This window comes from Coprinopsis cinerea (assembly GCF_000182895.1).
Source record: "Coprinopsis cinerea okayama7#130 chromosome 4 map unlocalized cont3.4, whole genome shotgun sequence".
In the NCBI taxonomy this organism is placed as follows: Eukaryota; Fungi; Basidiomycota; class Agaricomycetes; order Agaricales; family Psathyrellaceae; genus Coprinopsis; species Coprinopsis cinerea.
The window spans coordinates 1,561,673-1,582,089 of NW_003307541.1; the positions used below are offsets into that span (position 1 = coordinate 1,561,673).

Here is a 20,417-nt window from a genome sequence, read left to right on the forward strand (position 1 = left end):
CTTTTCTTTGCCTCTCTTACTCTCTTCCTCCACAGAACAACACAATAATGGTGCGTTTTGAGGCAACCTCGCCCGTTGAGACGCTAAAATTCGCTTTTCAGAGTTACGGTAACTACAACGGCTATGGAGGCGGTCATGGAGGCTACGGCGGCGGCGGTGGTGGTGGTTGGGGAGGACATGATGATAGAATGTCCAACCTCGGCGGCGGACTGCGTTCTGTCGACTGGGCCAACACCCGCCTGGAGCGCTTCGAAAAGAACTTCTACGTTGAAGACAAAAGAATCACCGCCATGAGCGAGCGGGAGGTCGAGGAGTTCAGGAGGTCAAAGGATATTCGAGTGAGTTTTCTTCTGTTTGCTGCTCTGCACCGCATTTTTGCTGACCGTCCGCCTCAAGGTCCAAGGCCGAAATGTTCCCCGCCCAATCCGATCTTTCGACGAATGTGGTTTCCCTGAATATCTCATGTCGACCATTCGTGCTCAAGGCTTCGACGCGCCAACGCCTATTCAATGCCAGGCTTGGCCCATGGCACTGAGTGGTCGCGATGTTGTCGCTATCGCTCAGACCGGTAGTGGAAAAACCATCTCCTTCGCCCTCCCGGCGATGCTCCATATCAATGCGTGAGTTGCACCCTTTTTTTTTTTTTTGTCTGAAATAGCTGACCAACAAGGATACAGGCAACCACTACTTGCTCCTGGCGATGGCCCCATTGCTCTCGTTTTGGCCCCAACCCGTGAGCTTGCCGTTCAAATTCAGCAAGAATGCTCCAAATTCGGGTAGATCATCCTCTTCGAAACCAAAATTGCCATGCTCATAATCCGTCCACAGTGGTAATTCTCGCATTCGCAATACTGCTATCTATGGTGGTGCTCCCAAAGGCCCCCAGATTCGTGACCTGCAACGAGGCGTCGAGATCGTGATTGCTACCCCTGGAAGGCTGATCGACATGTTGGAGACGCATAAGACCAACTTGCGTCGTGTCACTTACCTTGTCCTTGACGAAGCTGATCGCATGCTTGACATGGGTTTCGAGCCTCAAATCCGCAAAATTGTCAGCCAAATCCGCCCTGACCGACAGACCCTCATGTTCAGCGCCACTTGGCCCAAGGATGTTCAAAAATTGGCGAATGTAAGCCAGTCTGCCTATGTTTGTGTTGAATGTTCTCACGTCGTCCTAGGATTTCCTTCGAGATACCATTCAAGTCAACATCGGTTCTATGGAACTGACCGCTAACCCCAATATCCAGCAGATCATTGAGGTCTGCAGCGATTTCGAGAAGCGCAACAAATTGATCAAGCATCTCGATGAAATCAGCGCTCAAAATGCAAAGGTTCTTATCTTCGTTGCAACAAAACGAGTGGCGGACGACATCACCAAATACCTGCGTCAAGATGGCTGGCCCGCCTTGGCTATTCACGGTGACAAGGAACAGTAAGTGGCTCGTCTTTTCTGTCTGCGTCCCATCTCTGACCAAGGCTGTAGGCGAGAACGTGATTGGGTGTTGGGAGAATTCAAGGCTGGTCGATCTCCAATTTTGATTGCCACGGACGTTGCCTCTCGTGGACTTGGTACGTTTTTAATCTGCCTTTGAGGTGTTCGAAATCACTATGCCAGCTGCGTACACGTGGTCCCGGCGTAGTGACTTGGTTGCCATTCGACCGCATAACAGAGGGAAACCGCCTCGGGCTGGCGGTAAACCGATGTAGCTCAGCAACACTGTCAAGGGTGCGTTTCCGGATTTCGATGAGGTGGTGGGCTTAGCTCCGTGTGGTCGTAAAGGGTCCAATGGCTTCGTTTGTCTTAACGTGGATCAGCTGCACCTCCCTCCGCATCAGGCCTTGGAATACGTTGTATGTTCTTGGTTTGGTTTGGCGACAAAGAAGGTGCAAGATCCGAACACATTAAGCAACTTTGGTCTTCTCTGGACTCTGTTTTGCGTCTCGCCTATCCTCGATCTGGTCGCACCCGGCTTCACCGCCGGTGGTGATGATTGTCTGCTGCTAACATTCTCTCTTGGTCGGGTGTTGAAGCCGAGAATTCTTTCATCCGTCCTCTGTGGTTTCGGCTTTGCTGATGTTCTCCGTCGTACGTGTTCGCTGCGATTAGACGTCAAGGACGTAGGCTATGTTATCGTGCGTGCATTCCGTGCTTGTGGTTGGCGAATGTTTACTGATGGTAATTTGACAGAACTATGACTTCCCGAACAACTGCGAGGACTACGTCCACCGAATTGGACGAACAGGAGTGAGTGGTATCCTTGCATGCCGATGCGATCACCCCTGGCTGACTGGATGTTTGACAGCGTGCTGGCATGAAGGGTGTCTCTTATACCTATTTCACCACTGACAATGCCAAGCTTGCCCGCGAGCTCGTTGGGATCCTGCGTGAGGCCAAGGCACCTGTTCCTCCTCAATTGGAAGAGATGGCTGCCTACAGCGGCGGTGGTGGCCGAAGTGAGTAAATCCTCCAGTCGCTCAATTGCCCGTTTCTGACGTTTGGGCTTAGGTCGATATGGTGGCGGACGTGGACGAGGCGGGGGTGGTGGTTATCGTGGCGGAGGTGGTGGCTACGGTGGCTACGGTGGTGGAGGATCTCGTGGCTACGGTGGTGGTGGAGGTGGCTATGGCGGGGGTGGCGATAGATGGTAATAACTTTACGACTCTGCCCTTTCGGCCTATAAACTGTTCAGCACGCGTTTATTAGAGTTATTCATTATATGACCCTTATATAATCACACTAGTTGTTAGAATGGCATGCTCATTCGGGTTTTGTGCATTGACGACCATGAGTGATTCTGTGGAAAGAGAGAGCTACTTGATCGGGGGTATCGAGGTGGAGGTTTTTCGGGCGGGAACGGCTCGGTCGGGGGCGATATCGGTACTGTTCCTGTTGCACGGGAGGGGAGGATTCAAGGGGGTGCTGGACACACTCGCTCGGGATCTGGTACTCAAAGGGTCTGATGATGGCAGGCTCTTCGTGGTTACTCTGGTAAGAAAGCAGTTAACGGCATCTGTGATTTGGGGTTAATGGTACTTTACAGGATCATCGGAACCACGGTAAACGACTGTTGGATGAAAAGGTCAACAACGACTGGAGCGAAATTCCAAGCAACCCTCGACATGCGTAAGTTTTCCAAGATGTCTGTGGAGTCGGGGTTGAACTAATTTGGTGCTAAAAAAAGGATCGACATGTTTACGATCCAAGGTGGGTTTCTACGAAAGAACATCGAGGGGTGCTCTGGCTGAAATAGAGAAAAAGTGGGAACGGCAAAGGACGTGTCTTTCTTGATAGACTTTTTGCCGTCGTACCTGTCCCCGGATGGAGCGCTCACGGTTGAGAAATGGGGTGTAGCTGGTATCAGCCTGGGTGGACATTCGACATGGATTTCCCTGGCTCGCGGTACGTCTTCCGAGAACATTATTGATGCTTTGAACTCATGAAACACTTAGAGAAAAGAGTGCAAGTTGGAATCCCAATAATCGGATGTCCGGACTACCTTGCCTTGATGCGACACCGCACGGCGAACAACGGGATCCCATTCGCACCACCCTACTTTCCCCCGTCGCTTCTCAAAGCTATTGAAGAGTACGACCCGGCCACCAGTTCAAAAGCCAAAGAAGGAAATCCTTTCATTGGGAAGAAGATACTTGTTATCTCGGGTGGGGATGACAAGCTCGTTCCGTGGGCTGCCAGCCAGGAATTTGTGGATAGTGTTGAAGTTGGAGAAAGCGGGATTAAAAAGGTTGTAGTGTATGAAGGAGTTGGGCACCAGTGCACGGAGGAGATGGAGGGGGAGCTATGCGCGTTTGTAAAATCAGTATTAGCGTGAGAAAATGATTCCCAACAAAGCAAGTTCTTTGGTCATGTTGTGTTTGAAGAGGCAAAAGGTGTTTCGGGAGCGTTGATACTTTGCTCAAATTCTGCTGCCAGCCCTTTCCAACTCGCTTTCTCTCCCTCATTCACACTTTATTCCTTTACGCGTGTTTTCTAATTACTGACCGTCGTCAATACCGTTGCTCTCGTTCTCGGCACCATATTTTCGACAAATTGATGCGCAGGGCCTGATTCTCTTTGAAGAACAGTCGCCATGCCCCGACGATCCACCAGACAAATAGCGTCCGCCCAACAGGAACAAGTCCCAGAACAACCGCTCCAGCAACAGCTACAAGGACCAGACGCAAACCTTTTCAACCTGAGGCGTCACTGGAAATGGGCCGCCGTCACCCAGTTCTACTACATCTTCGCCGACCTCTTCGCCACAAATGATGTCTCCATCACGGTACGCCCAGTATTCGCTATGTTTCTCTTCAAATATACCTAATCCACCCTACAGGATATCGAAAACGACTTTATCCACGGCACAGATGTATTCTTACCGCGCATCATGCAACGCCTCTTGGTTACCCTCTCCTACGACAGAAAAATAACGTATGTATTCCCGGTACAAGTCACGCGAACCCTTCTAACTTTCAATTAGGCTCGACAATTGGCAGAACGCCCTCAGGAAACAGTACGATAGGCGAGACCCAGACGCTAATCCCCTTGGTCCTCCCACCGCCACTGCGGCCACCAATTCAAGGCTTTCTTCCGTCTTGAAGGAAGAAGAGCCCGAGAAACCCTCCTCAGAAACGGGAGACGCAAAGGACGAAGACGATAAACAACCCAATGGGACCGACCCATCCGGTGCGTCATCTCCCACCTGGCAACCGCCCTGCATCCTAATCCTCATTCCATGCATCCAGAAGGGCCCTCCTCCCGTCAACAGACCGAAGACCCTCCTACTCGTCCAATCGCCGAAGAAGAAGACACAGAAAAGAACATAAAGCCGACCGTCGACTGGTCAGAGCTCGACATGTTGCAGAAGCTCGAAACACTCCACACTCTCATTGAATGGCAATTCCAGAACCCACTGCGACTCCGAAGTATCATGAAATCCGACGACGAGTTCGCTTCATGGGTGCGCACATAGCTTTCTCGGCACATCTCCAACATCTGACATGGCACAGAGAACCGAACCTATTGGTTACGACAGGACTCAGAATGCCTACTGGTTGATCGGAGGTCAGATTTCTCCACCAGAGCTCGAACTCTGCTCAATACATTAAACAGGAAACCGTCTTTGGATCCAACGCGTTCCTCCTAAACCACCCGCCAAGAAGAAAAAACGGAAAGAAGCTCCAGCAGTTGGTCAGAAGCGCAAGGCTGCAACTAAAGAAGCTGCAGCAAAACAGAAGACAGCCAAACGGCGGAAAACTCGAGCTGAACCTGCGCCTTCGACACCAACGGCTACACCCAGAGGGAGTAGAGCAGCAAAGGAACAGGCCAAGGCCAAGCTAGATGCTCAAGCCAAAGCACTTGCCGAATACCAGCGCCAGACCGCTTCACAAACTAGGTCTACTCGTAGTACCCGCAACAGCAAACCTGCGCCTCCACCTCCACCTCCCACAAGGGGGACACGCACAAGTTCACGGTTACGAAACTTGCAAGATGACGGTTGGCAACAGGTTCCCGATGAATGGCTAGAACCGCAGAGCTCTCCTAGCAAAGGGAAGAAGACGGGTCTTGAAGGCGATGACGACAGCATAAGCGACCTTACCGAGCTCAGCGACGACGAAGAGGAAGAGGAGGAAGAGGAGCAGGAAGAATCAGAGGAAGAACCAGAGGAACCAAAAGAGAGAACACCAACTCCCGAACCTGAACCTGAACCACAACAAGATTTTGTAGAATGGGAAACGGTGAGCCTTTATATAATCTCGCCCGGATGCCCTGCTAACCATGTTCCCAGCTGTGCGTTACCCTCGCAGAATGGGAAGCCTTTCCAGAGCAATTCGCCAAGTCCACACACTATCTCGAGCGATCATTCTACAAATACCTTACAACCGTCGTTGTTCCTGAAGTGACCGCGGAGCTAAAGGTACACACAAACACTCGATACTGTATTACCTTCTATTAACGCGTTCCTGCAGGCTATAGAACAGAAACGACGACTGGAGGAGGCCCTCAGTCATCGCAAACGCTCCTCTCGCTTGGCTCAGAGGGAAAGCGAAAAGGAGGCTGCACGGATCGCTGCTCAAAAGAAGGCTGAAGAAGATGCGCAAATGGCTCGCACCCGACGGCTCGAGGCGCGTCTTAAACGCGAACAGGAGGAGAGAGAAAAGAAGGAGCGAGCGAGGGAAGAACGTCGGGCCAACCGCGAGGCGCGTGTTCTGAGGCGTGGTGAAAGTGCTGCCAAGTGCGTCATGGTGACCGCCGAGACGATACTGAAACTAACACGGAGTATAGGTCGGAGAAGGATGAAGAGGAACACCACTCGACCGAGGATGAGAAGCTGCCTACCAAGTCCAAACCCAAAGCGAACGGCAAGGCCAAGTCGCCCGCACGCAACAGCAAGGCCAGTGGTGCCCGCACCCCTGGAAGCGAATCGGATTGGGAGCTAGATTGTGAGATTTGTGGAAGGAGAGGCAAGAACATCGTGCGTATCCCGGCCTTTCCACCTTACCTTTTCGCCCTCACACGGTGTCTCAGGACGATGGCAAACCTATGATGTGCTGCGGTCACTGCTCCAAATGGCAGCACATCTCCTGCCATGACAAGATGGACGCATCTCAAGGCCGTCCAAAACGGGACTGGGACAAGATCGAGTTCCTCTGCCGACGTTGTCTCGCTCAGCGACACCCTCCGCGCGCCACCGCTGCTCTCGGTCAAATTCACCAACCGGCGACAGGAGTCTACGCTTATCCTTCCCAAGGCAGGTGGCAGAACGGTACCTCGACCGCCTACATCGACTCTCGCAACCACATCTCATATGGTGCCCATCCTGACTCCTATGCTCGTTCAGCCATTGGGCAGACGTCTAGCGTGCGTAGTTCTGCCGCAGGAGGATACACGACGCAGTCCGTGTATGGTGCACATCCTAATCAACCGTCGAACATGATTTCGTTCAGTCATTACCAACCGCAGGAACGGGCGTTTACTTCAGATCCTAACAGGAGCCAAGTCCCTCCTCAGCATAGTAACCCTTACATGCGCACAAATGGTACAAACGGATCGTGGCCGGTTGATCCAATGAAGTATCCTGTGAGTTCTGCCTTCTCTCTTGACTTGTTCTTTTCTCATCTTCGCAGCATTACGCCGGCCAGTCTTCCTGGGGTCCCAACTATGCGAATCCCTCGGTGCCCAGCCACCATGTTGCGGGGCACTCTGCACATGGCAGTAGCCTCCCGTCTTCATCCCATTCACACCAAGTTGACATGAGCTACTACCGAAGCACAGCTTACGACCAACGTCCTCCACCCCATGCATCTTCGGCGGCTCCGCCTCCTCACGCAGCTTCTCATTCCCATCGAGAAGCCTATCAACAATACCCTACATCTTCCAGCTACCCTCCAGCGCCCCCTTCTCACTCGCCATCGCATCCATCGTCGTTACCTCCAGTTCAACAACCACAGTATTCACATACTCGTACACCGTACCCACCGCAATCTTAAAATCTAGATGCAATTCAAACCATTATCTCTTTTCTTTCTTTTTGATCATATTCCTTTCTTCTACAGAGGCGGATAGGTAGACTTTCAGTCAGCCCCTTTCTTATTTATTTAAAACAGGGGAGCTGCAATCACCGCCCGCCCGTTGTTGCAATTTAGAGACACCATTGCGTACTCTTTCCTTTTACTTTTACCAATCTCATTAGTAATATCCCTGTAGAATCGATACCTATTTTGCCATGGGCCACGTCCTCCGACTCAAGTGTCATGGTTCCTCTTCTCAGAATTCTTCTGTCGCCTCTGCGTTTTATAAACAATATATCATATCGTTTCATCTCGTACTGTATACAATAGGACTGCGCCTGCGTGTGTTTTTATCGTAATAGTTGATAGGCCTTGTACTGTGGACTTTGAAATGCGAATGAATCGTTATCACTACGAGAGCGGAGGTTAGTATTCGAAAGCAAGGGCCGTGGATGTAAGGGAAGCGTACTCGATAGGTCCAAGAACTCGCAAACCACGAACATGAGTATCCTTCCCGCTCATATGGTTCGCAGCAATGATGATCTGCAGCACATATGCATACACCGGTGCCCTGTTGGCATGTTAACACCTATTTCAGGGACAAGCTATCCTACACTTACAAGCCATCCCCGTCTTCGTTGGGCTCACTCGAGACATCAAACGTAATCCAACCATCCGGTTTATCAAATGTCACCATCCGCACGTCTTGCAAGTCACTCGGACCTGTTCCAGCACGTATGGCGAGTGTAGAGGGCGTGTAAGAGTCGTCAAGAGGGAACCTAAGGAGGATGCTAATTTTCTGATACGAGGTGAGTGATTCATTCCCCCTGAGACAAAGGAGGTTGGGGCGGCGAACCTGTATAGCGACTTTACACGGGAACTCGAGCGTAATGAAGTGTGGCTGAGGACCGTCGGAACTGTGCGAGGGCGCCCACCATTAAAACCCGCCAGCACACTGTGAGGAAGACAACCACGCACTGCCAGAAGGTATCAGGGTCCCCATCCCTCAAGCACTCGACTCCAAAGCCAAACTTGTAGGACGAGACGGACCATTTGGCTCGATCCGAGATGTCAGGCCAGGGGAGAGTGGGTGGCTTGAGCGAGTTGACTGGTACACGGATGATAGCAGGTGGGTTGGGAATTGAAGTGGGCACAACAGCAGGGGTTTGGGTGTCCATGTGTGTTAAGGGAGTCGATTATCAGTAGGCGAGGGTGAATAGAACGCTGTAGTTATAGTCAACAAACGACTAGAGGAAAAGAATCGACGACTCACCTGAATGAATGAACAAAGCCTCAGTTGGGCGGTCTGATCCTGTATGGCTAGGCATGATCCACTCTTTTATACGAGAGTAACAAAGAACCAGTGACGATCCTTTCTCTTTTGACTCGATTACGCGAGATCAAAGCTCTGCCTTTCCTTTGTTCCCGTTCTCTACACCACACACACCGTAAAAAATGGAACCAAGTCTTCCGATAGAAGATTACAAGCGATACGGGCGCCAGATGATTCTTGACGGATTTGGATTACCAGGTGAGTATCAACAGCGACGCCAGAGAAGATCAAGTACTGACGGCAGGATTTTGATCTTTCTCAGGTCAGCTCAAGTTATCCAAAGCGTCAATAGCCGTCGTAGGAGCAGGAGGACTGGGTTGTGCTGCTTTGCCATACCTCGCCTCCGCTGGTGTTGGTAAGTCTATCCCAGAGTAAAGAAAAAGCATCTAACCACCGTCCAGGAAGAATCGGCATTTTCGATCACGACATAGTTGAGAAATCTAATCTCCAACGACAAATCCTGCACAACGAAGACACACTAGGAGCGTTCAAAGTAGACTCTGCTAAACAGTATTTACAGAGGTATTCTATCTTCAAGACACACCCTCCTTCCCGACATTAACAAGACCTCTAGACTAAATTCCGCCATCCAAATCGACACCACAACAGAATCCATAACATCCCAGAACGCTCCCTCCCTCCTCGCACCTTACGACATAATTCTAGATTGCACAGACAACGTACCCACACGATACCTCCTCTCCGACACAGCAGTAGCCCTCAACAAACCCCTCGTCAGTGGAGCTGCGCAGAAATTCGATGGTCAACTCTCCGTGTTCAATCTAGGACCAAATAGTCCATGTTATAGATGCGTCTTCCCCGTTCCTCCAAAACCTGCCAACGCAGGGAGCTGTGAGGAGTTGGGAATATTGGGCCCGGTGGTGGGTACGATTGGGAACTTGCAGGCGGTGGAGACAATCAAGGTTTTGACAGGGCTCGCTGGTGAGTATCACACGCACTTGTCAAGAAGGACGAAAGAATAGATGACCCCTTGCAGACCCATCGGCTCCTCCGACAATGCTTCTCTACAATGCACTCTCCAGTCCCCCATTCCGCACAATCAAACTTCGATCTCGTCGAGAGTCATGTCCGGCTTGTGGAAGCAAAGGAGACAAAACCAAGATTGCTGAAACGGACTATGTCCAGTTCTGCGGAGGATCCAAGCCAGACTGGGAGACACTGGGTCTGAAAGCAGGCAGCCCCGAGGAAAGATTATCCGTCAGTGTAAGTGTCAATCAAGCTCCGAAGTGAAGGGAAACTCAGCGTCGGGAAATGCAGGACTTGCAAGAGATCATACAATCCAACAAGCCGTTTGACCTCATCGACGTCCGCCCACCAACTGAATTTGGAATCTGCAGCCTTCCCAACTCCCAAAGTAAGCCGAAACCCCATCCGTTCACCATCCATTCCACCATTAACCATGAGCACAGACGTCTCCCTCAAACAGATCCTGGCCAAACCTCAAGACTACCTTTCACCATCAAAAGAAACCATCGTCGTGTGCAGACTGGGGAACGACTCGCAACTCGCAGCAGACGCACTGCGACAAGCCGGTGGAGAGGGCAAGGTTCGAGATGTCATCGGAGGACTCAGAGCCTGGTCAAAGATCAACAAAAACTTTCCCGATTACTGAGTCCAAAACGCGAGAGGAACCTAGGTACATGGGCGCGGTGATCATCTGTATCTATTTCTCTGTGCATCGAGTCAGTCACCATGTATGTAGACTTTAGAGATTAAAAGACGCACTCCCAAGCTTCAGCCACTTTGGCACCTTCAATTCACCAGGCTTGTTACTATCCGAAGTCAACTGGGATTTCTTTGGTGTCTTCTCTTCTGCTGCAGGTGGCGTTGGGCTCTTGTCTTCCGTCTTAGGAGCCGGCAACTCTTCCATCTTGGACAACACCGAAGGTAGTAACGGGGCGGGATAGTCGGTTTCTGTCAGAGCAACCCGAGTGAGCGCGTAGTTCTCGCAGAAAGCAGAAACAACGCACTGTTCAGACTCTCATCCTCGAATCGCAACAACAGCACGGAAGCAGGGGCGAGTTGCAGTTCCGCCAGTGTCAAATCTCTCACTTTAGGGTCTGATACTTTCAGATCTCGTCTCGGCGGGGACTGGTCTGCGCATGACACAGCCTATTCAGAACCCTCCACGTCCCAATATGATGATGTAGGACTCACATAGAATAAACTTGATAGGCTTGATATCATCCCTCAGACACGCCCTCACAAACGCATAAACAGAACGGATCTTGTTCGTCGACGGGAACACCTTCTCAAGTTGCGTACGATCCGTGAACCTAATCCTAACAGTAGTCTATTCAAGTCATCGGTCGGTATCCAGACATCAAGATAAACTCGAAACCCACCTGCGGCCAGCGCTCCCTCTTCGCCCTCTCCGCCTCCTCCCTCTTCGATCTCAACTGTAACGGCGCATTCACAAGATTATTCGTCCGCGCAGCAAGCGTCGCCTGCGCAGCTTTGAGTTCAAGGGCAGTAGGGGTAAAATAATCGTCTGAAAGAGGAGGGAGTGGTCGACCAGGGTTATTGGATGGCGCAAAGACTTTGTAGTCAGTTGGCTCTTCTTGCTGCGCCGTCGACGTCGAGGCAGACGTTGAAGCCGATGCAGGCGATGCAATCCCTGACGACGCAGATGCAGAAACAGAAGGGGTTTGAGAGGGCGATTCCACAGGCTGAACAGGCGAAGACGAGGCCATGATGAACGTTAGAAGAAAGAAAGCCGATTTGTATTGAAACTACAAGCAAACGCGTACAACAGAGGGTATTAAGTAGTACACCAGTTACATAATCTCCTCCAAGGATCACAGCCTTGCTTCAACCTATAAAAGACAACGTGAGCATGAGCCATTTGTAAAGGAAAGATCGCGAAGGGTCAGGAAGTAAATAGTTGTCTCAAGGCAAGGGTCCCAGGAGCATTGGCGTATGCCCCCTTAAATTGGAGTCCAAGCCATTCGAACGCAAATTACAGTACAACATCATAAAAAGTTTTCAAAAGGTCAAAGAGACTCACCAGAATCGAGAAAGGAACGACCAAGTGAACGACAACGAAAAAAGTTTCAAAATGTTCTTTAAACCTCCATGGACGCTGTTTGTCTCTATTTGTCCGACGGAATCTTCGCACATAAATTAGGGGCTTTTGGAGTCGCGTTCCATCATCTACCAGAAAGATGTCACATTGCAACCACCACGAAGGCTGTGGCCATGACCACCTAGGGAACGACCTCGGTCCTCAAGACAACCTCTTCTCCCAGATAGACCAGTCGAACGTCGTAGCTCTAAACGGAGTTCAAGAGGGCTCGGTGGTGATCAAACCATGGCACGAGAGGACAGACGAAACCAAGGTATGTGCTCGCGCATGCCCGTCTCAGGAGCCCACAAGATACTTATGGCGTGCTGAGCTCAGTACCTCGAATCAGACGCGGACGACCAACTGTGCGTCTTTCAATCCTCTTCTTCCTGAATTTGGACTGACATCACATACAGGATCATCCGGATCCCATTTACGGGTAACGTTAAACTGCGCTCTCTCCTTCTCAAAGCAGGTCCAGGCGAAAAGACGCCGGAAAAGATCATCCTTGTACGTGCAATCTAATCGCCATGCTCCGATACGCTTTCTAATTGTCCTTTCGCAATCCAGTTCGCAAGCGAGCCCAACCTTGACTTTGACAGCGTAAACGAGAAAAAGCCATCGCAAGAACTTGAAGTTGCTCAAGGAAGCGAAGTAGGCGAATACCCTCTACGGTAGGCAATCACTATTCCTTTCACCGCGTCGTCTTTCGATACAACCATGAACTACCTTTCTAGGACCGTCAAGTTCAACAACATCTCAAGTATAACCCTCTTCATCCCTGCAGCTCAAGGGGACGATGTCACTCGCATCTATTACGTTGGCTTCCTCGGACATTGGCAGAAGGTCCGTCCATCCTCTTGTTACCTTCAGGGCTCCAAGCCTACTCCAACGTTATCTTCCTCGGTTCCCTATACCAAAGAACATTATACTGACGAAGCCACGCAGCGTAACGACAGCCCACCGATAACAGTCTATGAAGCCCAGGCCAACATCGCAGATCACGAGAAGATCCAGGGCACGGACGCTGCACACAGCTCATTAGGTCATTAAGCTGGACCTCTTGCAAAGACTTCCCCTTCCCTTCATCATTGCTCATCGAAACCCAGATGGACTTCCTCGTTTCCCGCACTGTACTATTACAATCTGTACCATATATCATCGTCAGAAATAAAGAAAGAATTCTAACATATGTAGTAAAAGATCCAAATCGAACATCGAAGGGCCGGTAAATAAGATAAATCATACAAAAAAGCCAAACCCAGGAAATGAGAAAGAAGAAAGGTTCGTCGAAACGAACAACCGACCAATCTATGCCCTCTACCAAACCTCCTCACAAGCCTAATATCCGCTCATCCGACCACGCTCTTTACTGTCCCATCCCGCCCCTTCCAAATCCCATCGTTGCTCCCGGCGGCATGTTGAAATTGAAAGCGTTCGCTCCAGGAGGCATCGGCATCCCACCACCCGCTACTCCTGGTGCGACCCCCTGCATCCCACCACCAGGCATCATCCCACCAGGTCCTCCTCCCTGAACCTGCATTCCCTGCATCCCTGGCCCGCCGCCACCTCCCCCTCCAGAAGCAGTAGCAGCAGCAGTCTGATTAACCTGTTGCATGTAAAGACTTTTTAATGCCTGCAAAAATCCACCATGTCAGATTATTACCCGTCACCAAAATAGCTAAACCCTCCAAACGGGCCACTCACCTGGTTCTTGAAGTTGTTTATAGCATTCTGCTTTTTGTCATGCGGGAGGAGAGAAATCTGTTGCACAAGTTGCGGGTTCTTCTGGAAATATAATCTCAGCTGTTCTTCAACGCGGGCCATATTCGCCGGATTCCCAAAGTTTGGCGGTAACCCTCCCCCAGGCGGTCCTCCCATTCCTGCAGGTGGGCCTCCCATCTGTCCAGGCATTCCTCCCATTCCCATCCCCATCTGCGGCCCAGGCATCCCCTGCTGGCGCATAGGCGGCTGCCCCGGTTGTCCCTGCGGTGGCCCGATCGGTTGCGGTATATTGAGTCCAGCAGTCAGCGCTGCCATCCGAGGCATCTCCGGAATCCCATGCAATGGGAAGAACGCGGCCATCAACTTATTCGCCCCAGGAATAGCAATGAACAACACATTGTTCGTCTGGCTTCCCGTCGGTGTCGTCCATGCAGAAGTTGCGTACTATATGAACTCGCAAGATTAGACAAATACTCTCGAAGAATGCGGGGAGATATACGTACCACTTGCTTGGAAAGCAGCACCTGGATAAACAGTTGGAAATTACTGATATTCACCTGGGCGTTTTCACCCCTCGTATCAGGTAAAATCTGGGCTACAATTGGTTTATACTTCGCCATCCAAAGCTGCAGCTCCGGATGGGAGTACCGCTCCTGTGTCGGAACCATCAAAAACCCTCGACTGGGCCACGTCTTAACATGACTAAAAAGAACATTAGTAAAGACGTGGAGAAATAACGAATGAAGACTCACCAGGCCTCGGCATTCAGCTGCGAAGCAGCAATAACGTTGAAAATGGTCTCCTTCTTGACCCCATCAGAGCCCGTCCCAGCAAACCTCATAGGCCCGCTCCAAACAGGGCGGGCGGGGGACTTCTGCGGTATCATTACACCACCCTGGATCATCATACCTGGTGGCAGTCCAGAATTCATACCTCCGGGAGGCCCGCCGGGATTCATACCGCCAACACTCATACCTTGATTCGTCGCATTCGGATTCATCCCTCCCATGGTCCTCATCGCAGAATTCTGCACTCCACCCGGCACTTGCATCAACCCACTAACACCTGGCCCACCAGGTCCCTGCCTCCCCCTCTGTTGCTCCAACATTTTCGCCAATTGTAATTGCATCGCTGGATCCGTCGACCCAGAAGGCGCAAGACCAGGTGGGAGATTGCCAACGCCTAGACCCATAAAGTTGGGCGGTGGAGCTGGTGTCAGTGCTGGGCCCGGCTGTGGAGGACCCGGTGGTATCTGGGGCGCACCTGCTGCCATATTTGGATTTGGATTGGGGGGATTGGCGTTCGAGTTCACTGCAGGAGTGGGCGCTTGTGGTTTGTTCGAAGGTTGTGGTGGCTGAGGAGGGTTGATAGGTGCATTGAAAGCTGCAGTCGCAGGAGCAGGAGCCGATGTCGGTGCTGAAGGACCACTCGGGTTAGCAGCGACTTTTGGTGAAGGTCGTTGGGTGGGTGCAGGAGGTGGAGGTGGAATCATGGGGCACAGGTTTAGGAGAGGAAGTCGCGGCAGAAGCTGCAGGTGCATCAGTCGTATTCGAAGGCGTAGGGTCACTCTCCGGCGGCTTCGGTGGTTGAGGTTGGGGTCGAGATTGCTGGCCTGCCGCGGCGCTCGTGGGTGCAGTTGCAGTCGACGACCCTGACCCCTCTCCCGCCTTTTGAGTGCTTTCGCCCGAACTCCCAGCCGTGGGCTGACTTGGCCCAGCACCCGCACCACCAGCATTCATAGCACCAGCCTTAATCAATACAGCTGTCTGGGCCATCCTCCAGGTCTTCCCTAGCTGGTCATATAACACCCTCAGCTTCTCGTACTCTGCCAACTTCATCTTCGCCTCCTCAACCTTGCCATTCTTGTGAAGCTCCTCAGCCTCCTTTTTCAGCTGCGGCAATCGTGGCCCTAAATCGTTGAACCTCTTAATGATATGTTCTATTTGTGCAGGGGTCTTGCCGGCGAACATGGTGGCCATGGCAGGTGGCAGTTGTTTGCTCATGGCTGCCAAAGCGGCCGCCACAACTTGAGGATTGGCAGGGTTGAGATGAGGCGGAAGAGGAGTGGATTGCAGAGGCGGCTGGGGTTGTTGCTGAGGGTCCATGCGCGCGCGCTTGGGATCCAATGGGCGGTCTGCTGCCTCGTTAGGTCGTTTGGCTGGAGCTAGATATTTATCAATACAAGTGACATTCAAGGAGCCGCGGCTACGCACCCCTTTGCGGTGGGCTGTTCGGGAATCCAGATAAGAGCACGGTATGATTCGGTCGGACCGCAAACCAAGGTTGTGACCTATTGCCCACCTATAATATCTCATTCATCAGTGGCCTAGAGGACACAGCAGGGAATATAACATACAGCTTGATGAAGTTGCGAATATTTCACAGTCGCCTGCCGCGCAATCACGGCGCTGTAGAATATGTTCCTCTATGCGTCGTCAATTAACACCCATCCAGCTTCGGATAGATAAGCACGCACCTTGTTCATTTCCTCCGGCAACGTATCCCAGGAGACAAAGTCCAATTTCGGAGAAAGGTTCCACATTGGCCTAGGAGCCTGGTCGGGCGCGCCCGCAACAATATGAACGATATGCCTGAGGACGTGTTTCGCCGAGTTTGAAGGGTCGTTATCGTCCGTTAGCGACGCGTCGAGGTCGTCGAACAACTGCCATCGGTAATCTGAGTCAATAAAGCGTCCACAGTCGAGAAACGCGTAACAGACCTCGACAGCAGCAACCAATGCCTCAAGGGCGGCCATGCCCTTCTTCGGAGACGCATCGACCTCTCCCAGTTTCAGTGACTTGCCCGACTTGAGCATCTGAAAGGCATTCGCATAACCCATAAAGAACATCTTTGCGAGAATTGGGTTGTCGAGTGTATCCGAGTTTGAATAGGTGATAATTCCTATTCGCAACTGGAGCGCCCGTATTAGTTTCTTATTTGGGGGAAGGAAAGAGATAAAACATACAGCTCTCTTAGGATACGCCTCGTACAACCTCTTCATCAATACCCCGACATAATCGCTAAGGATTATTTTCCATTCCATCCAAAGGGTTTGGGAGCTCTCGATGACGAAGACGACAGCAGAGACCTCTGAGGGGATCGCCGTCGGGTCCATCACCATGGTTCCACTGTCCTATCCACTGCAGTCGCGGTAGCAGCCCAGTTCGGTTGTGTCGTATTCGTCGTAATAATAATCGTACTCGTCGTTGTTGCTGTCGTCGCCGTCGGTAGTGGTGGTGAGGGAAAGAGAATAAGCTCTCACTGAGTAACGCCGACGACGGACAGCCAACACGCCCCTTTCATCGACTACAAACTCCGCGGCCGGTCTTGGCTTGCTCAATCAATCCATTGTCTTCGAAGGAGATAAGTAGTAGTGTCCATGGAATGTACTCTATACAAAGGGAAAAACAACATAAAGCGCAACGCCAAACGCAAGTAATGTAAGGCCCCTCGAATAACCCAAACTCCCAGCTCCTCCAACAGGCAGGCCAAACCGACTAGTATATTCGTCATAGTTCAAGATGGTGCCCGTTGTCGGGTAGGTCATGCTCACGGTTGAATGCCTGGTGGGCGTAAAGGTCTCAGTGACTGGTACTGATTGGCCATTGATGACTGTGGTATAGACGTAGGGTGTTGGAAGGTAGGGTGTACCACGAGTTGTTGAAGGTGGGGCGCCAACTGGACCTCGCTGCTCTGTGGTGGGCATTGGCGCTACTGCCCCATCCCCGTCCCCAGCACCGACAGTAGATCTGTATGTATCGTTTAGCAGTCGTATGGCGGCAAAGTTGGAGGGCGTACATGATAGATGTGGTTGGGCCTAGTACAGGGTCAGTGGAGACCACCTGGATTATTGTTTCTCCATCCCTATTCCGCGTCAGTTCCCTTTCTTCCCAGCGGCGATTGTTGGAGGACTCACTCATTAGTAGTCGTAACGGTCGTTTGGGCATTAACAATGGTAAGAAACCACAGAAAAACGAATACGAAAAAGTTGTTCATGTCCAGTTGAAGGGTGGCGCGGCAGCTGTACCGCCTCTCACATAAAAGGGTGCTCACGCGCTTAGCACGTGGTTTCTTCCTGTCACGATGGCGAGTCTTTGTTATCGATGTTCATGCATCCAAAATCTTCCAAAACGACTCGGTCTTTCTCTCTTTTCATCCTCGCCCATCACACAGGCGAAGAAGAATAAGAAAATGCCTCCAAAAAAGGCTGCTCAGCCAGAGAAAAAGGCTCTCTTAGGCAGACCTTCAAACAACCTCAAGATCGGTATCGTAGGTTTGTTTCCCTCCTCAACTCTTTTTTTCTTCTTGTTTCCCTGATCTTATCTGAACAGGCCTGCCCAATGTCGGAAAGTCCTCTTTCTTCAACGTACTCTCCGAGACAGGTAAAACCTTTGCTCATCCACGTCACGAAACAATCCCACTAAAAAAAATCGTTTCAAGACCTCGGAAAAGCCGCCAACTTTCCCTACGCAACTATAAACCCAGAAGAAGCCCGTATCCCAGTCCCAGATGCCCGCTTTGACTGGCTCTGCGAACTCTACAAGCCTGCGTCCAAAGTCCCCGCCCACCTTACATGCATTGACATTGCTGGTCTCACGGCGGTGAGTTCCCTTCCCTATCTACTCTCAAAATACTCGATCGACCCCGACTTACCCAGTGAAGGGCGCTTCTACAGGAGCTGGTCTAGGAAACTCTTTCCTCTCACACGTTCGTGCAGTAGACGGTATCTTCCAAGTCGTCCGAGCCTTCGATGACGCCGAAGTCATCCACGTCGAAGGAGACGTCAACCCCCTCCGTGACATGGAAATTATCCAAACCGAACTTCGTCTCAAGGATATCGAGTGGGTTGAGAAGACCCTCGAGAACTTGAAGAAGGGCGCTCGCGGTCTCGGAAACTCCAGTTTGGCTGATAAGGCAAAGAAGGAGGAACTCGTACGTGTCATCCGCCCTCGAAAATTTTCGCTTTAATTTATCTTTCGTTGGTTAGGCCACGGTTGAGAAGATCTACAAGACTTTGTCGGTCGACAACAAGGACGTTCGTAAAGCTGAATGGAATAACAAGGAGGTGAGCGTCCATCCCATGCAACTTTTTCCAGCGGTTGGCCCGTGACCGGATGAAAAAGAGTATCACTCGAAACCCAGCTCGTCGACAGGAGGGAGTAACGCCCCAATATTCCTATGAGAGAACATTTTTTTCTGATCTTTTCTTTTCTCCTTTCCCCTCTTTAAACCCTCGCTAACAACCCCTTCCAGATCGACGTTATCAACGGTCTCCAACTCCTCACCGCCAAACCCGTTACCTATCTCGTCAACCTTTCTGAACGAGACTACGTCCGCAAGAAGAATAAATGGCTTCCCAAGATCAAGGCTTGGATCGATGAACACAACCCCGGTGACCTCCTCATCCCCTTCTCTGTCTCGCTCGAGGAACGCCTTGGTCGTATGACGCCGGAAGAAAAGGCCGAGGAAGAGAAGAACTTGGGCGTTAACAGCGCGTTGCCCAAGATCACGCATGCAGGTTACAACAGTTTGGATTTGATTCGGTACTTTACCTGTGGACCTGATGAAGTCCGAGCTTGGACTATCAGGAAGGGTACCAAGGCACCCCAGGCTGCTGGTGTTATCCAGTGCGTATCGCTGCGTTTTTCCAACCATCGCCTTACCAATACCCTCATAGCTCCGACTTTGAGAACAAGTTTGTCTGTGGTGAAATCATGTCCTATGACGATCTCCGCGAGCACGGTAGCGAAGCAGCCGTCAAAGCTGCTGGTAAGCTGCGACAACAGGGCAAGCCTTACGAAAGTATGTCCATCTTGGAATCTATGCTCAACTCTTGCTTAACGTACCTGCTCAGTGGCGGACGGCGACATCGCCTACTGGAAGGCTGGTGGTTAAAGTGCTAGAAGATGATCCTCCTTGTAACAACAGTATCAGTGTAATTAGTAGCAGTCCAATACTCATCTATCATATACCACACACAATCGATTAGTGCCTGCGGTCGTATCGAGTAGGACTTCGACTTCTATACCGGTCTCGTTCCCTGGCTTCATAGTCCCTGTCGTCCCTATCGCGGTGTCGATGAGGCGACTCTGTCCTCCTCCTTCCCGAATCCGAGCCTCTTCGAGGTGAAGCAGACCGCCGTCTCGGCGACCTGGAACGTGAATGCCGTCTCCTACTCCGCCTGTCCTCCTCATCGTCATAGTCCCTACCCCTGCCTTCCCTTTCCCGCCTCCTCGCCCTTTTCTCCTCTTTTCTCCTGGCTTTCTCTTCTTTCCTCTCCGCTTTCCTTCTCTTCTTTTCCTCCTTCTCTTTCAACCTCTCCTCTTCCGTCTTCTCGTCTTTTGCAGGCGCAGCCGTCGGTCCTGCAGTCGCGTTCGCACCAGTTGCCGCCGAAGCACCCTCGCCAGGTTTTGTAGTCGGTTGGAATCCCAACGCAGCAGCAATCGCCTCCGCCTCCAACTGCTTCACCTTCTGAATCTCCGCCTGCCTCTCGTCTTCCGTCTGCTGTTTCTCCCGATTATACCAATGGATATCTTTGTTCTTCTGCCAACGGCCAGTTGGTGCATTGATACTGTGGCCTAGATAATTCTAATACCAACACCAGTCAGTACCGAGGATCATTCTAAGCTAGTTGAAAAGATGAATGTGGACTCACTTCACGGTCCTTGTCAGCTGAGACATCTGACCATTTGAATTCAGCTTGTCCTCCTCTCGTTCCTCCTCGAACAGGTTCAAACATTTTCCTTGCTAAGACTTTTCGCCGTC

At 51.3% G+C, this 20,417-nt stretch overlaps 11 protein-coding genes across 11 annotated transcripts; 6 read left to right on the forward strand and 5 right to left on the reverse strand.

The window, feature by feature from the left end:
* Window positions 1-47: 47 nt before the first annotated feature.
* Window positions 48-1,723, forward strand: CC1G_14381 (RNA helicase; the record flags this gene model as incomplete). The annotated part of the gene is made up of 6 exons (XM_002911338.1): window positions 48-338; window positions 397-620; window positions 678-776; window positions 829-1,129; window positions 1,179-1,432; window positions 1,484-1,723. The coding sequence occupies 6 exons, from the start codon at window positions 48-50 to the stop codon at window positions 1,590-1,592; spliced, it is 1,278 nt and encodes a 425-aa protein (XP_002911384.1). The 3' UTR covers window positions 1,593-1,723.
* A 351-nt stretch (window positions 1,724-2,074) lies between these two features.
* Window positions 2,075-3,830, forward strand: CC1G_14382 (hypothetical protein; the record flags this gene model as incomplete). Its single annotated transcript, XM_002911339.1, has 9 exons — window positions 2,075-2,086; window positions 2,189-2,245; window positions 2,304-2,454; window positions 2,507-2,632; window positions 2,742-2,989; window positions 3,042-3,124; window positions 3,183-3,205; window positions 3,260-3,400; window positions 3,451-3,830. The coding sequence occupies 9 exons, from the start codon at window positions 2,075-2,077 to the stop codon at window positions 3,828-3,830; spliced, it is 1,221 nt and encodes a 406-aa protein (XP_002911385.1).
* A 258-nt stretch (window positions 3,831-4,088) lies between these two features.
* CC1G_10921 (hypothetical protein) lies at window positions 4,089-7,488 on the forward strand (the record flags this gene model as incomplete). Its single annotated transcript, XM_001836088.2, has 11 exons — window positions 4,089-4,280; window positions 4,335-4,429; window positions 4,479-4,684; window positions 4,744-4,958; window positions 5,008-5,062; window positions 5,111-5,736; window positions 5,787-5,915; window positions 5,968-6,233; window positions 6,284-6,473; window positions 6,527-7,078; window positions 7,126-7,488. The coding sequence occupies 11 exons, from the start codon at window positions 4,089-4,091 to the stop codon at window positions 7,486-7,488; spliced, it is 2,889 nt and encodes a 962-aa protein (XP_001836140.2).
* Window positions 7,489-7,935: 447 nt separating this feature from the next.
* CC1G_10922 (anaphase-promoting complex) lies at window positions 7,936-8,687 on the reverse strand (the record flags this gene model as incomplete). Its single annotated transcript, XM_001836089.2, has 4 exons — window positions 7,936-8,080; window positions 8,130-8,308; window positions 8,366-8,426; window positions 8,488-8,687. 4 exons carry the CDS (start codon window positions 8,685-8,687, stop codon window positions 7,936-7,938), a joined length of 585 nt encoding a protein of 194 aa, XP_001836141.2.
* A 277-nt stretch (window positions 8,688-8,964) lies between these two features.
* CC1G_10923 (molybdenum cofactor synthesis 3) lies at window positions 8,965-10,475 on the forward strand (the record flags this gene model as incomplete). The annotated part of the gene is made up of 7 exons (XM_001836090.2): window positions 8,965-9,040; window positions 9,105-9,197; window positions 9,244-9,352; window positions 9,381-9,784; window positions 9,840-10,066; window positions 10,106-10,217; window positions 10,273-10,475. The coding sequence occupies 7 exons, from the start codon at window positions 8,965-8,967 to the stop codon at window positions 10,473-10,475; spliced, it is 1,224 nt and encodes a 407-aa protein (XP_001836142.2).
* A 22-nt stretch (window positions 10,476-10,497) lies between these two features.
* Window positions 10,498-11,579, reverse strand: CC1G_10924 (hypothetical protein). The gene is made up of 5 exons (XM_001836091.2): window positions 11,209-11,579; window positions 11,021-11,156; window positions 10,834-10,959; window positions 10,589-10,777; window positions 10,498-10,534 (listed from the first exon to the last, which is right to left on the reverse strand). Exons 1-5 carry the CDS (start codon window positions 11,554-11,556, stop codon window positions 10,527-10,529), a joined length of 807 nt encoding a protein of 268 aa, XP_001836143.1. The 5' UTR covers window positions 11,557-11,579; the 3' UTR covers window positions 10,498-10,526.
* A 448-nt stretch (window positions 11,580-12,027) lies between these two features.
* CC1G_10925 (thioredoxin Trp26 family protein) lies at window positions 12,028-12,980 on the forward strand (the record flags this gene model as incomplete). Its single annotated transcript, XM_001836092.2, has 6 exons — window positions 12,028-12,201; window positions 12,264-12,292; window positions 12,344-12,437; window positions 12,498-12,601; window positions 12,665-12,773; window positions 12,801-12,980. 6 exons carry the CDS (start codon window positions 12,028-12,030, stop codon window positions 12,978-12,980), a joined length of 690 nt encoding a protein of 229 aa, XP_001836144.2.
* A 316-nt stretch (window positions 12,981-13,296) lies between these two features.
* On the reverse strand, window positions 13,297-16,773 carry CC1G_10926 (hypothetical protein; the record flags this gene model as incomplete). Its single annotated transcript, XM_001836093.2, has 10 exons — window positions 13,297-13,563; window positions 13,635-14,096; window positions 14,156-14,354; window positions 14,405-15,035; window positions 15,097-15,816; window positions 15,866-15,953; window positions 16,009-16,077; window positions 16,129-16,314; window positions 16,372-16,563; window positions 16,618-16,773. 10 exons carry the CDS (start codon window positions 16,771-16,773, stop codon window positions 13,297-13,299), a joined length of 2,970 nt encoding a protein of 989 aa, XP_001836145.2.
* A 270-nt stretch (window positions 16,774-17,043) lies between these two features.
* CC1G_10927 (hypothetical protein) lies at window positions 17,044-17,648 on the reverse strand (the record flags this gene model as incomplete). Its single annotated transcript, XM_001836094.2, has 3 exons — window positions 17,044-17,401; window positions 17,451-17,516; window positions 17,569-17,648. 3 exons carry the CDS (start codon window positions 17,646-17,648, stop codon window positions 17,044-17,046), a joined length of 504 nt encoding a protein of 167 aa, XP_001836146.2.
* Window positions 17,649-17,798: 150 nt separating this feature from the next.
* On the forward strand, window positions 17,799-19,627 carry CC1G_10928 (cytoplasmic protein). Its single transcript, XM_001836095.2, has 8 exons — window positions 17,799-17,925; window positions 17,984-18,034; window positions 18,093-18,253; window positions 18,315-18,584; window positions 18,640-18,717; window positions 18,906-19,279; window positions 19,330-19,454; window positions 19,507-19,627. The coding sequence occupies exons 1-8, from the start codon at window positions 17,844-17,846 to the stop codon at window positions 19,545-19,547; spliced, it is 1,182 nt and encodes a 393-aa protein (XP_001836147.2). The 5' UTR covers window positions 17,799-17,843; the 3' UTR covers window positions 19,548-19,627.
* A 10-nt stretch (window positions 19,628-19,637) lies between these two features.
* CC1G_10929 (hypothetical protein) lies at window positions 19,638-20,391 on the reverse strand (the record flags this gene model as incomplete). Its single annotated transcript, XM_001836096.2, has 2 exons — window positions 19,638-20,240; window positions 20,308-20,391. 2 exons carry the CDS (start codon window positions 20,389-20,391, stop codon window positions 19,638-19,640), a joined length of 687 nt encoding a protein of 228 aa, XP_001836148.2.
* Window positions 20,392-20,417: the final 26 nt, after the last annotated feature.

What these genes read in the sequence shown, in the direction of transcription:
- CC1G_10924 (XM_001836091.2), bottom strand. Translation starts at nt 11,556, where the DNA reads ATGGCCTCGTCTTCGCCTGTTCAGCCTGTGGAATCGCCCTCTCAAACC. An exon ending in AGAGGGAGCGCTGGCCGCAG is followed by an intron (nt 11,157 to 11,208) that starts GTGGGTTTCGAG and finishes TGACTTGAATAG; the next exon opens with ACTACTGTTAGGATTAGGTT. An exon ending in CGAGGATGAGAGTCTGAACA is followed by an intron (nt 10,778 to 10,833) that starts GTGCGTTGTTTC and finishes TTGCTCTGACAG; the next exon opens with AAACCGACTATCCCGCCCCG.
- CC1G_10928 (XM_001836095.2), top strand. Translation starts at nt 17,844, where the DNA reads ATGCCTCCAAAAAAGGCTGCTCAGCCAGAGAAAAAGGCTCTCTTAGGC. An exon ending in CAACGTACTCTCCGAGACAG is followed by an intron (nt 18,035 to 18,092) that starts GTAAAACCTTTG and finishes AATCGTTTCAAG; the next exon opens with ACCTCGGAAAAGCCGCCAAC. An exon ending in ACAGGGCAAGCCTTACGAAA is followed by an intron (nt 19,455 to 19,506) that starts GTATGTCCATCT and finishes GTACCTGCTCAG; the next exon opens with TGGCGGACGGCGACATCGCC.